At 31.0% G+C, this 16413-nt stretch overlaps 1 protein-coding gene across 1 annotated transcript in view; it reads right to left on the bottom strand.

Annotated features, from left to right (window-relative positions):
* The window catches only part of LOC112686728 (lachesin-like), a 207423-nt gene that overhangs the window by 102297 nt on the left and 88713 nt on the right, over positions 1–16413 (bottom strand). The window contains exon 4 of the mRNA XM_025559137.1: positions 14426–14554. Within this exon, the coding sequence (XP_025414922.1) occupies positions 14426–14554 (129 nt within the window). The remainder of the gene's footprint in view (positions 1–14425; positions 14555–16413) is intronic.

The raw sequence follows: 16413 nt of genomic DNA, 5'->3' as shown, positions 1-16413 counted from the left end.
AAAAAATATTTATTTTCAATAACTAAACAGATAAATTTATCTTTTATTAGTTTGATTCAAAATTCGATTTGAAGAATTGTTAGTTTAAATAATTAGTGATTATCATACCGGAAATATTTTAAAATTAAAATATTAATCATAAAAAATACGACGAAAATTATATTTTTAAAACTTGTGTTATTGAAAATTGTCTTAGGAAAAAAAATGCATAAATAACGCGGGTTAGAAAACATAGTTATAACTGTATAGAACTCATATAGAATGTATTTTTTTTTACTTTTTAAAACTAAAAATGTTGTATTCTATTTTATGCGTACGAGCACACTAGTCTCAAATTTCTGTACGTTATATACGGCTCTTAAATAAAATTCAATACATAATCAATGTTCCGTTATGTTTTATAACAAGATACAAATTTATATGGAAAAAATGAGATAATAATTAATACGATCAAAAAATTATCAATACGAATACTATCTGCTATAGAAACAAAAATATACGATTAATTATTTTTTATGTCGATAAACCTGTATGTTCAAGACTTTTAAAAGGCAAGGCTAGCAATTAGTACCGTACGTAGTTAATGCCTATACTTTTATTTTATAGTCGTTATTATAAAATAACATGGTATATCCTCGCGCATAGTCGAGTGAACTTGTCGTATAGCATGCGAAAAAACCTAAAATCATAATTTAACGCGAGAATGAGCACACCCGTACCGGGAATAATGAATTTACTAAATTCGTTTTAATTTTCCCCCAATTTTATGGTGCTGTCGTTGTTGTAGTGAAATACTCCAGAAAAAATTATTGCGATGCGGTTATGGTATGTTCTGCAATTACTATGTAAAAATAACATCCAATATATTCCGAAACGATATTATTCTGTTAATTCGTTTATCAGTGTAATAATTTACATTGTGAATATATGTTTTTAGGATTGCGACTGGCGGTACGATACGCTCAGTCGTGTTTCGACGTCGATCGGCATCAACTATAATGAGTTACTTAATCTTGGATTATACAAGCCAGTGTAATCATTTAAAATGTATTAAATAGGTTGTTAGCTATTACGGGAAATATTTATATGTTCTTTTAAATCATTACTTATTATATTATAAATATTTAATATTGTCTCTCCGATGAATGTGTCGACCTGCCTGTTGAAAACCGTGGTTGACGTTTGAGGAATAAAATAAGGTTACCAATTCGTACTTTAAACTATTAATAACTTTTTCTTTTACTCACTTTTAATAATTTTATTTAAACTTCTTTTTACACACATTAATTCATGTATTTTAAATGTTTACAGAACATTTTACAACTAATTATGTCTTTTTGCATAGACGATCTGCGTAGTCTTTTACACTCGCCTTAGAGCGTCTATACAAAAGGACAACAAGAACGCGTCTCTACCTTCTAATTAAAAAACTATACTCCTTATATATGATGTTGATTGTGTGTGTGCCCGTGTATGTGTGTACGTGTGTGTGTATATCTTATCTTTAATACGTACGACTTATTATATTTAATGGCTATCGATTATTATAATTATTTAATTATACATTCAATTTTAAAAATTATATGAATGCTTAGGCGTATATCATTACACCAGTCTGCATTCGCCTGTGTTTTCGCTGCATCGGCCGAATTCTAATTATTTCGGGTGCGTTATTTTTCTGTGTCAAATTTGTATTTTCGGAATATTTGTTATGCGGAAATGCATCATTTTTTCTCGCTTCCCGTTCTAAAACGATTTTACGGTCTTGCGTATGTACGGTTTGGAAGAACCGAACCTTCGTGCTTCTTATTTATTTATATAAAGTAAATAGCGAGCAAACATTGAAGATAAATATAATCGTATTCCTGCAGAGACGTATTCGGCAGGAGTGAAACATTAATAAGAATAATACGATTAAATTTGTTTATTTCTGACTTATTTGAATATAAAGAAGAAGATGAACTTGACAAGATTTAGAATACGTAGCAAACTTTTGTTGTTGTGGAGTAAATGACGAGACATCTCAATCATGTCAAATTATGTTCTCATATATGAGTTATTGGTTTTCACCTTTATAAAAATGTTTATTTTTCACATTGCTCATGTGTTTTATTTGATTCAAAACCTGCCAGAAACTTAATACGATTGAGGACACAAGACATGTGTCAACTATTATTTTCTTTGTCAGCCTTTATTTTGCCACATGACAGTTGTACATCCGTCAAATTAACAACGTGAAAAAAATAAATCATAAGGTGCAAAAATGCTACGAAATGAGATGAGGGTATCACAACGACCAAATTGATAGCCTTTAGCAACATAGTATTTTTTGATTCACAAGGATAACGTTGTGTACTTAAAGAAAAATTATATTAATTTTATCGACAATACACCCGGTCGTGTACCTGCAGTGTGCAGTAGGATAAATTTGAAAATGTAGAGAATTCATTCAAGTATGTGATTTTGTACGATTTTCAATTGTACAAGATTGTACTAGATTTTGTAGTCGTTTAAGACGTTTGATTTTAGGCGTTTTTAGTTTTGTAACACATGGTGTAGCGTATTATATTGACGCATCCAGGCCTGGCTAAAGTGTTTAAACAAACATAGACGAAATTTAGTTTTTACCGCCCCTTACGTGTAAATATTTTATCAAATATTTTGTTTTTATACATAAAAATTTCCAGGAAAAATGCCGCCCTAGGCGTGGGCCTATGTCGCCGACCCCTTGAGCCGGGCCTGGATGCGTCGGTACGTTCCATAAAAAGTTTGGTAGAATTTTGGTTCGACAAGGCTCATTTCGTGGGTACGAAATGTCAATGATACTAACCTGCCACCTCTTCCCTGAATGGTTAAACGATCGAGAAGCTAAACGGAGAATTCGGAACAGTGCAGATTTATTTAAACCTGTGCCGCGTACATACCGTCTGTATTTAATTTGTAACCGATGTCGAGCGTAGCTCGACTGTATTAAACTTTTCTGCATACACCTAAAAACATGTTCTCGGAGGTGAAAAGAATAGTAATAAAAATAAATTCACGACTGTAAAACTAATAGGCTTGCGCAGCAGTCAAAAGCTTAGCTTGGAATCGAAAACGATTATACGGTTAATACTGTGTGCATTGTGTACGATATTGTGCAGTATTGCGGTTGTTTTTGAATTAAAAATATTCGAAACAAACAATTTAGAGTGCTAATGCGGACGAGAAACAGCGGAACGCTCACGCTAGACGATACGGTTTTAAATTATTATAATGTTTACGAGACACAACGTGAACGCAACGAATATTTGAGTTTTAAACATCGTACAGTAATAACGACAGCCATCGGTATCGTATACAATATATTATCATTATTATATTGTCTCTCGCATAATCCGACGTTTTATTTCTCTAGGGCGGCCAGTGGCAGGTCTGATGAACATTCGATTACTTTTATACTGTTACATGTTTAATTTGATATTTTTTCCTCCTCCCGCACGCCCATCCGTCATTTAAACTCGAAATGTATTATTACCATTTCGGCATTATAGTCTCTGTGTACAGGTGGCAGTGGCACGCAACGCGTACCGATATTTTGAACGGATCGTTCGAGAAAAAAAAATAATTAAAAGGAAATAGAAAACCGTCAGTACATTATTACTACGAAACTAATTACATTTGTACGCGATTTCCGGCACACATCTTGGGTTTAACCGAGAACCCATTGAATACGCGTTACGGGGTAGGAATTTAGGTGTTTAGTAAGTTCGAGAAGTCTTAATGTTTCATCTAAACCTCGTACAGAAAAACTAAGAGAAAAACTGAGGTCGGCTCCATAAATAGTTACGAGCGAACAAAACGAGGTCTATTGCAGTTGGACACAACGATTTCTGACATTGAGGAAGGTGCACAATATCTTACAGTAAATAAATTTTTAAACGAAGCGAATATAACGGTTCAAACACGATCGGCGAGTACGGTATTAATTTGGCCATAAAATATATATTTTACGCAATGGGTACATGAATACATTTTTTAAAATCTGTGCGTCTACACATTTTTTTTTGAACGTAATCTGTTGTTTGGTTTCTGGAGAGTATTCAACTTTCTGATCGGAAAAAAACGTAATTCATCTGCTGAAATAACGGTTCGGGGTTTGTAAAGTAAACTGAGTATCCGATATCCGATAAAATCTAAAAAAAAAAATGTAAGGGCTCATAATAGGGGTTAATAATGATTATTATTGATCTAACTCGCACGTTTAGAAATCGCGGAGTTAAATTAATTTCATAATAGCCCAAAAGAGGTATAGAGTAAAATTCGCGAACTCTGAACAGATTATATTAAAATATATATTTTCCTCCCCTTTCATGGTAATGGATTTGAAACACTCGAATGGAATTTAATTTAATCTAATTAGGTAGTTAAGAGCTTGGAAGTGACTATTAGAGTAATTATTGTTTCGCTGTTTCGATTGTGGTTACGGTGTCTGTTCACTAATGTCAAGTTGTATTACAATGCCATCACGAAGAGTTTTTACTGTCAAATTTGGGTTTTTGAAGATTGTCGTAATGCTGGTATAAGAAACTTAATAGAGTGATAAATTTAGCCAGAAATATATGATTGTACTATATAATTGAAATAATTAATTATTAGAGAATATTTATGTGGTTTTTTCTAATCCATATGTTTAGCAGATAATTAAAAAAGTTAAACAATACAAACTGTATGATAAAGTTTATTATTATATTTATTTATAAAATAAAAAAATAAAAAAATTGAAAAAAAAATGGTCGTAGTAATTTTATTATAATACCTACTACGGTTAAGTGTACATGCAGTGTACAGATTAATGAAGAAGGATGAAAAGTTAACGTAATAGGATTTGATTATAGGCTCTTTGGTCTGACAATTAAAATGATCAAACAATTTTTAATGTAAATTTTATCCTATCTTCCAATATCTTGATTAAATATAATGGATTCGATTTGGCCATCGAGAAATAACGTCAAAATTAAAATCAATGCGTGAATAAATTTTTTTTATTATTTTCTTATTTTCTATATTCATATAGTTTTCTTTAAATGTAATAAAATTGTACAATCTAAATTGTATTACTGCAATAACGTAATACATTCTAAAATGGCCAATATTTTTCGGTTATACGAGCATAATGTAATAACGCGATTTGAGGAGAAGAGCCGTGAGATTGGGCTTTCATCGAATATGGTTTTTAAAATTAACTTTCGATCGGTTGAATTTATTTACAGTGCAGGGTAACTGATTGTAATCGTAATGTATAAAACATTTTATTGTTTTTAGAAATATTTCATAGGCCGTTGTCATCGAAAATCCGTTCGTCCCTGCAACATGTTCATAAAATTGTCGTTTGATTATACCCGTTCATTGAGGGGGGAATGGATAAGTGCCCTAGTGCGTAAAGTGTATTTAAAATTTAGGAGGTATCATTAAAATTAATGATAATAAAAAAAATTAGGTGTTTTGTTTCAGATAGATGAGCATTAATTTTTTTTTATTATCATTAATTTTAATGATACCTCCTAAATTTTAAATACACTTTACGCACTAGGGCGCTTATCCATTCCCCCCTCAATGAACGGGTATAATCAAACGACAATTTTATGAACATGTTGCAGGGACGAACGGATTTTCGATGACAACGGCAATAAAATATCTGAGATGAGCACCTATCAAATTGCACTATACATTATTAAATATGTAATTATGTAAGGAATGTATTACATGCCTACATATGAAGGATAGAATATTATTGATAAGTCAATAATGATGACTGATGATCACAAACTATGACGTTGTAAGTATTGTATAGGTTCTATTCCATAGGTACCATAGTCCATAGACATAGTAGTACATAGACGAATATTATCTGTGAATCATAATTACTAGAATTCGGATTTCATATAATTGAAAGATATTGAAATGCGCGCTTTAATATAATCTAAGATATCTTAAAATATACCCTAAAAATATAAAAAAAAAAAAAAAAATAAAAATAAAAAGAAAAGAAATGTTAATCAAAATACAATTCAATTGTTGTTGAATTTATTTATTATTTCAATTGCTTCAATTATCTTTTACTGACAGTTAATTAAATTATTTGAATTATTATCTAAAATATAATTTTATGAATTAATACATTTATAAAAAATATAAAATGACCTTATGTAACAAATTAAAAATTGGGAAAATAATAGCTCTAAGGGAAATTGGCAAATAATAGCAAAACTAAATTTCATTTTTGGAGTCCCTGATGCATAAAACAAATTTATATCTCCTTTTGCTATTTTTATCTGTATCTTATAACAATTAAAAAATATTATAAAATCTGAATCCTTATTATATATTTATTATTAATGAATATTATTACAAGATTATCCAAATAACTAATAAATATGTGTATATTATGTTACAATCAATTCATTATCAATTTTATCCATTTATCCATTTTATCCATTTTTAATAATAAATCAATTCGAATAATTCAGTAAACAAACCTTACGTATTATGGAAATTGTATACACACAATACTAACTTAAAATTAAATTTTTTTAATATTGTTGAAAAGTTTGCAAAACTTAAATCAAGGAAAAATGCCTTTTGTTTATTTTAATATAATGTTGAAATTTTGGAATATTATATCTGTGTTATAAAATTATAAAAAACATTATTATTATTATTTTTTATTAAAAAGTTGTCTTATAATTAAAAATAATATTTGTAATATTAACCCTGAATGCTTATGTTAATACATTACATATAATTCATAATGTATGTAATACATAAATACAAACATTTTTATAATTTTTATTAATAGTTTTGTGAAAAAAAGAGTAATTTTTCTTTTATTTAGCCATTTGAAATACTATCAAAACAAAATAAATATGTTCACAATAATAATAATAATAATAATAATAATAAAAATAAATACGTAGGTATTTTCATTATTAAATATTAAATATACTTATAAAACGAGAAAACTAAATAAATGTACGATTTTTTAGCGTAAACGTCAAATGAAAGAATGATAATATTACATTTTTTTAAAAAACGATGCTTTAAGTTTTATTTAGGTTTCCATTAGGTAGGTGCATGATTACGAGACAACACAAAGTATGAAAGTCACTAAGATATCACTGTTAAACTTTAAATGCATTTAATATTATCAAAACATATAATTATAGAGTATTATATTTATATGTACTATTAAGGTTTTGAGATTAATATTTAATAATATATTATGATTAAATTGTAGGTAAAACCAATGTTGTATTTTAATTGCAGCTTATAATATATATATATATATATATACAGTGTGTAATTGGTTGTTGGAAACACTCTATAACTTAACAAATATTAAAGATATTTGAATTCTGTTTGTTTGTGGTGCTTAACAAAGTTTGTTATAACTTATTAAAGTAATTAAACAATTTTTATGCCATTTCATTTCGCGCATGCGCATAACAACTTTTTTTTTTTAAATGGCAACCCCACTATTTTTTGGTTAGTTATTTTTACTCTTATTTTTTCATGAATTTTAATGGTAAAACCAACTTCCTATGTTAAAAAATAGCTGAGTTATGGATATTTCAGTGATTGATATTATTTTTTAACATTTTTGAATTATTCATCAATTTTATGGCTTAAATAATTATTCCTTTTAGCACCGCATGATATCTTCTAGAGATATTTTTAGTACCTACTTTTGGAAAGCATCCTCTTTCCCTAAAGCAACTATTTTTTTTAAATTTATCTCAGGCGATTAAAAAAAAAAACAATGTTAATTAATTTTATTTTTATTATTGCAAAATTACATTTATTCGTCATCTTATGAATTGTTCAAACTTCTCTCCATTAAAATTTAAACATGCTTCTGTCCTCCGTAGAAATTCTTTATTTGTTGCAGATGAAATTTGCCCTTCAGTAAGTTGATTATACGCCGCAATTATTTTTTGTTTCAAATCAATGAGATTAGTAGGTGGGTTTGCATAAACGACAGTTTTTAGATGTCCCCACAAAAAGTAATCAAGTGGTGTAAGATCTGGGGATCGAGGTGGCCACTTTATTAAAGTTAAAATTATGTAGGACTTATAAAAATATCTAGTACAAATAGACGAATAGTTTGTGCGACGATTGCAAAGCCTAACCGTCATTCTCTCGTACTCTCTGGTATCTAAGTTACCATTCAAATCCAGCTAATACGATATAAGTCCGATAAATATCAACCGATTACTGTGCTCATATAATCGATCGATAACATTTGGCAACGTTGGAAAAAAAAATCCAGTGTTCTCAATCGTGTTACCAAAAATAACGTTCTCAATCGTATTTTACCGATATATGTATATAACTTGTATATATTAAATATTATATTTATATTAATTATTTAAAATTAACTTTAAAAAAATACACGTGTATTTCAAATACACGGATTCATGAACTATTACACGTGTATTAATACATTTTAGATACGTATACACGTATTACTTAATACACATTCAACAGTCGTTGAACAAAGTTTAAAATTGTTTTGTAACATAAACGAGCTCGCAAGTACTTGGTATTTTTGTTTTGCAATGCGTAGTATTGTATTCGATCAAAAATAACTGTTATCGAAACGATTGATTGGTATAACTTTTTTTTTCAGAGTTTCATGAGTTGACGTTTGAAAAGTAGATTAAAAATAAAAAATATACATGTTTATGAATAGTATAAATGGTCGTTCTGACATTTAAGAAGATTATAATGATTGAACCTGGTAGGAGGTTTTGTAATATTTTGTTTTATTCAAAAGTATATTTCTGGATTTCGGCGAATCGATCCGAATCGTATTTCCGAAGGAAAAACGCTTTGGCCGATTACTCTGTCAAAAATATGACTTTCTGCCAACCGCAGTTATATTAATGAAAGGGGAAAAAAGCCCAAAGAAAGTTTAACCGGTAAAAACCATTAGGTTTTCAACCAAAAGTAGAAATTTAAGAGCGCAATCAGATGTATATTGTTTGAGCACGTTTACAACACGTGCGTACACGTAGAAGGAATGAAGTATATACGTGTTGAACGCACCGCCGGATTGCATATTATTTACCATATCGTCGTCCCGTTTTTCGGAAACCTGTTTTGGTGCCCGGATAAACAAAACGTCGAGTCAATTGCTGCGACGTGTTACGATCAATGATCCATGGATCATCATTGAGTTCATATGAACTTAACGGTCGTGTGCCCCTGTATATTGTCTGACTCGTACGTGCATCGCGTTGCGTATTTTTCGTCCGACCGGGGAGTACACGAGTAGTTTCATTGCAATACACGCAGAGGTGGAACTACAACTACTACACCCGTGGAAAATGTTAAAATTACATCCTATCGTGGACCAATAATCAAACACTCTTCTCCAGCATTTTTTTTTAACAATTAATATGGTACAATTATACTTATTGAGTCTTAACCTAATAACAGTATTTAAAAAACTTAAAAATATCAAATTGGTTGTTAATAATTACAAAAATTATACCCTCTAAGATTTTACGCCCGGAGATGAATCCTCGTCTTCCATCCCCCAGTTCCGCCCCTGGGTACACGATGTTAGCTCTTAAACGGATTACACCGGTGTTCTCGGCCGAATGACATTTTGACATGTTTTGCGACACCACACGGCTATAATTCGTGTTGCATACCGTAACCGATCCGCGTGTCGGCCATGTGTTGACGGTCACTCGGCGAACGAACAGTGTAATAAATAACAAATAATATAATATAATTAGAAAAAATATAAAAAGAATATATAAATAATAAATAACAGTAGTTCAGACGTATCACGATCGAGCGTTGTCACCGCACCGAGCAATATTTTAATAATTGACGTTGACGGTGCGTGGTCTCAGCGTTCGGCAGTCAGTATAGTTTCTAGTTTCAGAATAGTCCGATTTCTAGCATTTACGAATGTCTTGTTTTTTCAACCTCTCTTCGAGTTTCATCAGGATATTGTAAAATGTTGATTGAGTCGTTCTAAAATACTCATAAAACTTTGTTTCATCATCCATTAGATGAACAACGTAAAAAATACCTCTTCAATGGTTCCCTTGACTTCCATTCATTGCGTATCCACATTTTTTTCTACCTCGCATGTTGACTTTTCTATTTCTCGTCTTCTTCTAACGTAAGCGCTATAATAGCTAACTCACAGTTTTTAAAACTTTTAAACATAGTTCTCGCGTCCGCCATTGTCGAAATGCTGAAACAAATTAAAACAGCTGAAGCCAGTTGGAAAACGACATAGGCACGATCTACGGGTAAGGTACGGATATGTGTGTCCCGACCTAAAGCAGTAGTTACGACACGCGGTTTCTACCGACTCTGTACCGTTTTCTATAATTATCGTTACCATTTTTGTCGACCAAACTACACTGTCGCGAGTTTCGTTTGAAAATAACGGTGTAGGTACTTGTGTTTTCATTAATTCACAACTAAAACACCGGTCGGAACGGAGGTGGCTGGAAAGTTTTCGATGAATATTGCTGCTCCACTGAAGTTTGAACGCCGTGGGTAATCGATTTTGCCAGTTAAGTGTTTTTGTTTTCTTACCCACTCCCAGCTAAATTATTCCGAGTATAGCTTTTTCAATATAAACGTTAATTTTTCTCTTCCACAGTGTTATTTTTTAAAATTTTTTTTCTTACATCATCTCGTTTCTTATCCCTCCCCCGTCGGCGGCACGGCAACGTTATTGTGTGAGCATTCGATTATATTCTATAGGTCTTGTGCCAATTGACTTGGGAAAAATTAAATACATGGCTTCTTATATATGTATATACACACACACACCCACACGTACATATTGTACAACTAATTGTTGTATATATCGTGTGTATTATTATTCATGTTGAACGTCAAGTTTTTTTCGATACAGAAATTGGGACTTATGTACTTTATACTGTTCATCGAATCCGTTTCTCGGCCGTTTCACTGATCATATTAAACATTATGGCGGTGTACTAATTCGTAAATAACAATGTAACAAAAATTAAATCCCGTACACTAGTATCGATATATTTCAGTCTTGGCGCGACGTTTATTAAAACAACAGGTTGTGTTCATTTAAATCGCTCCCTTATTTAATGACGTCGTGCGTTTTTAACATTATTTAATCCAAAGTTCATTGCATGGTTTAAACATGTCGTACAAGTATATAAGTACTTACCGAAACACTGGTAAACATACTAGTAGTCTCGATCGTCCTCTTTCCGCGGTTTACGGACAAAAACATATACAGGTATGTACCACTCCTGAATCTTAATGATACAAACGATGACAATACGTCATTGTCAATAAAATGTAATTACAATAAAAAAAAAAAATCCTCCATTACATATTTACGATACAATCGACTATTTAGATTTTCTAAACAAAATCTTGCCAAAATGATAAAAAAAAATAAATAAAAAAAATATCAAAAATAACAAAAATAATAAAAAAAACAAACCTAACCATAAATCATGAAGATGCGACTTGATTACCAATTTCACAAAAACAATCTACCAAAAGTATCAGTTATTTTAAATGCCCTGTTAAAATCGAGCTACTTTCCTGTGGACTGGAAAAAGATGGTAAAAATAATGATTAATAAACCTTACAAACATAATTCTGATCCTAATAATTACAGGCTCATTAGATTACCGTCGTATGTATGAAAAATATTTGAAAAAGTTATCCATTCCCGACTTATTAGTCATCTAGACGTAACAGATGCAATACCTCGCTATCTATTTGATTTTAGAACAAACACCTCAACAACTTCTTCGAATTACAGGGCACATAAGCAATGAGTTCGGCAAATAATAACATACCGTAGCGGTTTTTTAGATATAGCACAAGCGTTCGGTAAGGTCTGACGGACTGATCTGCAAATTAAAATACCTAAACACCAACAGTTATCCTTAAAACTGCGGGGGTACGATGAGTAGCACCACTAACAACTTGTATTTTACCATTGTTACCAACTTATCTAATTTAATTATTTATTTGTATTTATTGAATTATTTATTTTTATTAAGAACAGGTGTTCTTTGTCAATTGTGATTTATGTAAATGTATTGTCTGTATGAAAGCTCTCCCCCACTTTCGTAACTCCAAACCGTTCGGACGACGACGGTTACGACCACCATCGCTCGACCCAGCTTGCTTCGCTCTCGTTTCCAATCCGTCGAACGAGTCTTACGTCTTGTGATTTTTGTCTTTATAATCATCCGTACGTACTTTCCGTTTATTCACCGATATTATTACTCTTTTAATTTATTTTATTATAACGCTACTGTCGAGCGCATCTATTATTCTATTTGTCTTAAGTTCGTTGTTTGTTAATATGCTATTATTATTATTATAATTATTCATTGCGTTTACTTTTCTTCATTCACACTCTTCTGTGAGTTATTTGGTAATCGTGCACATAGCACACTACCCAAAACATCATTAAATCTCTTCTCTATCCTTGCAGTTTCACCGTTCGAATACAAAAAACTGAATCGGATGTCATACAAATCAATAGAACAGTTTCAAGAATCAAAAATATCTTCATTACTTTTCAACTTATTCTTATCTCACTTGCCCACAAAAACGAAGACTGAAATATCATTATATATGAATAATAATGTTATATATTCTAGTACCGATAAACTTTAAAATATTACAGAAATATCCGAAAATAGGAGCAAAGATGGAAAATTGTCTACAATCCACGATTGGAAAATACAGCAGTTATTTTCATTATAAGTAGACCCAAAAACTATAATGTTTTATAGCTCAACGGACAAATAATAGCATGGTCTTATAACTTAAAACATCTTGGAGTAATATTGGTTATAAAATTTATCAAAGGAATCTTAACATATCTTTTAAACTGTAGCAATATATATATATATATATATATATATATATATATAGGTTGTCAACGTTTAAAAATATTACACCCACTAATTAATCGTCAAACTTCACAAATCTAGAAGTGTTCATTATTGTTATGTAAACAAATTATCCGTATTTGTTCTTTGGGGTCAATCAGCAACAACTCATATCAACAAAATACATGTTCTGCAACTCAAAGTCCTACTTATGATTTCAAATGATATATGCCTTATGGTTTATTCGAAACGCTGAACTGTACACAGACTTCAAAATGCCAACATCAAAAATTATATCAAACAACTATCGATAAGTTCTTCAGTCATTTAAAAAAGCAATCGGTCGACAACGTTTCGAGCTGAATTTTAAGCTGAGTTCAAACATTCGCACACTCCGACGCGGTCGTCCCTATGAAGTCTTAAATCAACTTATATAACTTTACTAATTATTGTAAATATAATTCATTTTGTACAACTAAATAATTGCTTTGTGTAGTATAATTCTACATTTTATTTATTTATTTATTTATTTTTTGTAATCTGTTTCAATAAAATTTAAATTTAATAAATTGTAAATTTACTATATATATATATATATATATATATATTTATGCTCACGATATCCATATTGTGTTCGCTCAAGTTAGTAATACCTCTAGTGGTAAAAGATACTTACAGAAAACGCGGAATTCTGCAATTAATTGTTACCTATGTGAGAGTTTCACTTGAAAAGGACCACACCATATTGATGATATGGTAATTTTTTTACCGATTTTTTCGCTTTTAAGTATTCACACGTCTGTGCACTTCGCCGTGCTGTATACATAAAAATAATACATAATATGCGATTAAACTCAACCAATTTTCTATTATTTCAATCGCGCCCAAACGTGTCAGGTGGACTGCGTTTCTTTTCACTACAAATTACTAAAAAATCGTTGTCGTTCTCGTGTTTATGTATATAACATTAAGGTATTATAGTGTATAAGTACGTGCTTTTATCGACGTTTATCCTGACGTAACGTGTTGGTTTTGCACGTACACACTAGTTTCTAGCGCACTCATCAAATCAATATTGGCACCCTACCCCTCTCGCAGTAGTTTTACTGCTTACCCGATAATAATTATGGATGTTGTCATAATCCGGACGACGTGATGGAACCGAATGGAACGTGATCATTCGAACACAGAATACACATATTTTCGGATTTATTGCTAACCTTCCGTGGAAATCACACAATATGTGCACAGCTCATCGCGATTACGGTGGTATTTAAATAATAATAATAATAATAATAAAACCATAGTGACTGTCTTGGTCAATGATCGTTACGCGAACAGAAGGACTTTGACGGACATGGATTTAAAATAACAATGGTGGTAGGATGTATGAAACAAAATTCGACTTAGGGTCATTGCGTGATGAATATATTGTATTGTTGTTGTTATTTTATTATTATAATGTTATTAAAATCGATAAGTATGCATAATAATATTAATATACTCACAGTAAACGTTCAGCGTTATTCTTTTACTAACAGCGGGTGGTATACCGTTGCTGGCTATGCAGAAGTAAACTCCGGTCTGTCTTCTGTCAAGCCGCCAAAGTTTCAGGTCGTTACCGGTATACGAGTTGTCTGCCAACAAGAGAGCAACAATAAAAATAACAGTAATAATGATGATAGTAATGGTAATAATAATAATAATAATAATAATAATAATAATAATAGTAATAACATTTGTTAACCACTACCATAATCATGGTACTACAGCACATATATAATATTATTCAACCACCGCCATAGGGTGTTTTCTCCTCACCGCCGACGATGACCTCTACGCGCACGGATGGTGGTGGCCTTTCCCCAGATAATCCTCGGTGCTCCTGGCGACATTTTTACGACTCTTTGGGAACATCGACCAAAGCTCCGGGGAACCATTTTCGTGGATAAAAAAAAGAGGGCGACGGAGGTCTCTCTTTTTATTTTTCTTCTTTGGTTTTGACATGTTTAAGTACACGTCGGTATTTTATAACTAGTAAGGTCGACGGTCAAAGGCGAACGGCGAAATCCGTGTGTCGAGGTAAAAACTTATCAGTTGTTCAACTATCGTAAGGACTGCGGTTCTATACACATATGCACCATAAATATATAAGAATAAGATATCTCGTCATTTGCAGTCCATTACAGCAGTGCTTCTTAACCTGGGGGCCGCGCCCCCCTAAGGGGCCATGGTATATAACTGGGGGGCCGTGAAATATTTATTTCATTTAAAATTCTTGAAACTGAATTTCATGAAAAAGAACTCACTACATTTTGGTTAAGACGACAGTAAGAGTAACCTGTAGTCTCGAAAGCGGCTTTACTTATATTAATACCTTTCGCATCAACATATCTTTGTGAAACTGCATTTTCACAATTTAAAATTATAAAAAAACAAACATAGATCATGCATTTTACAAGTCTTTAAATGCAAACTTGCGTATTTTAGTTCAAATATCCCACCTGACATAAATATGTTATGCAAAAATATGCTTTATTATTATTATTATTATTATTATTATCAACATTATATTCTTGTATTGCTTTATAGTTATTACCAAATATTTTTTATTTATATATGTTTTAAGTTTTATACAATTATAGGATTACATTTCTAAAATATATTAAAATAAAATATTATTTTCTTTACATTTTAATAATTTATTTGTGTGAAATAGTGGAAGTAAATTTAGTATATAATTATCATTAAATAATTAATTATTTTGATTCAGGGGGGCCCTGACAGTTTTACTTTAAATTTAAGGAGCCCTACAACAAAAAAGGATGAGAAGCACTGCATTGCGGAGGTTATGTCAAAGAGTATGGAGTATATTGTGTGCGAATTATCTTTATCCGTAATATTTGATGTTATAATAGATCCATTGTCAAAATAATCGTTGGTTATTTATTTAATTCGAAAAAAAATTAAAAAAAAAATTGTTTTCAAAACCTTTATACGTTCGATTGCAGTGGGTATGTATCATCATCAGAAAATACGACCATTCAGGAAAAGTTAATTCGAAGTTGGTAGACATACATTATGGAATATACTTTTGGTTATAAAATATGTAAAACGATGTGGGTATATTTACGTTCAGCAAATATGTATATAATTGAAACAAGGAGAAAGTTGGATCGCATTTATATCGATTTAAATCGAGTTATATTGTTTTCACTCTCGGTATAATTATAATACTACTATTATATCGTGATGGTTGAATATCATTATGGGAATAATAAATGTTCGTCGAACACGTAATTCGTTCATCTGTTTGTTGATATCGGTTAATAATAAATTATGGTTTTGCTGTGATGTGGTATTAACAGTGGTCACCTCGTTCTAATTAGTTTATGTAAACAATCATGAATGAAATGAAACACTGTAATCGATGTGTTTTAATTTTTTAGAATATATTGGATTAAAAAAAAAAAAAACTAGATATTTGGATACGTTT

This window comes from Sipha flava, unplaced genomic scaffold (genome assembly GCF_003268045.1).
Source record: "Sipha flava isolate LNK unplaced genomic scaffold, YSA_version1 323_pilon_pilon, whole genome shotgun sequence".
NCBI classification, from domain to species: domain Eukaryota; kingdom Metazoa; phylum Arthropoda; class Insecta; order Hemiptera; family Aphididae; genus Sipha; species Sipha flava.
This window is presented reverse-complemented; position numbering and strand designations above follow the sequence as displayed.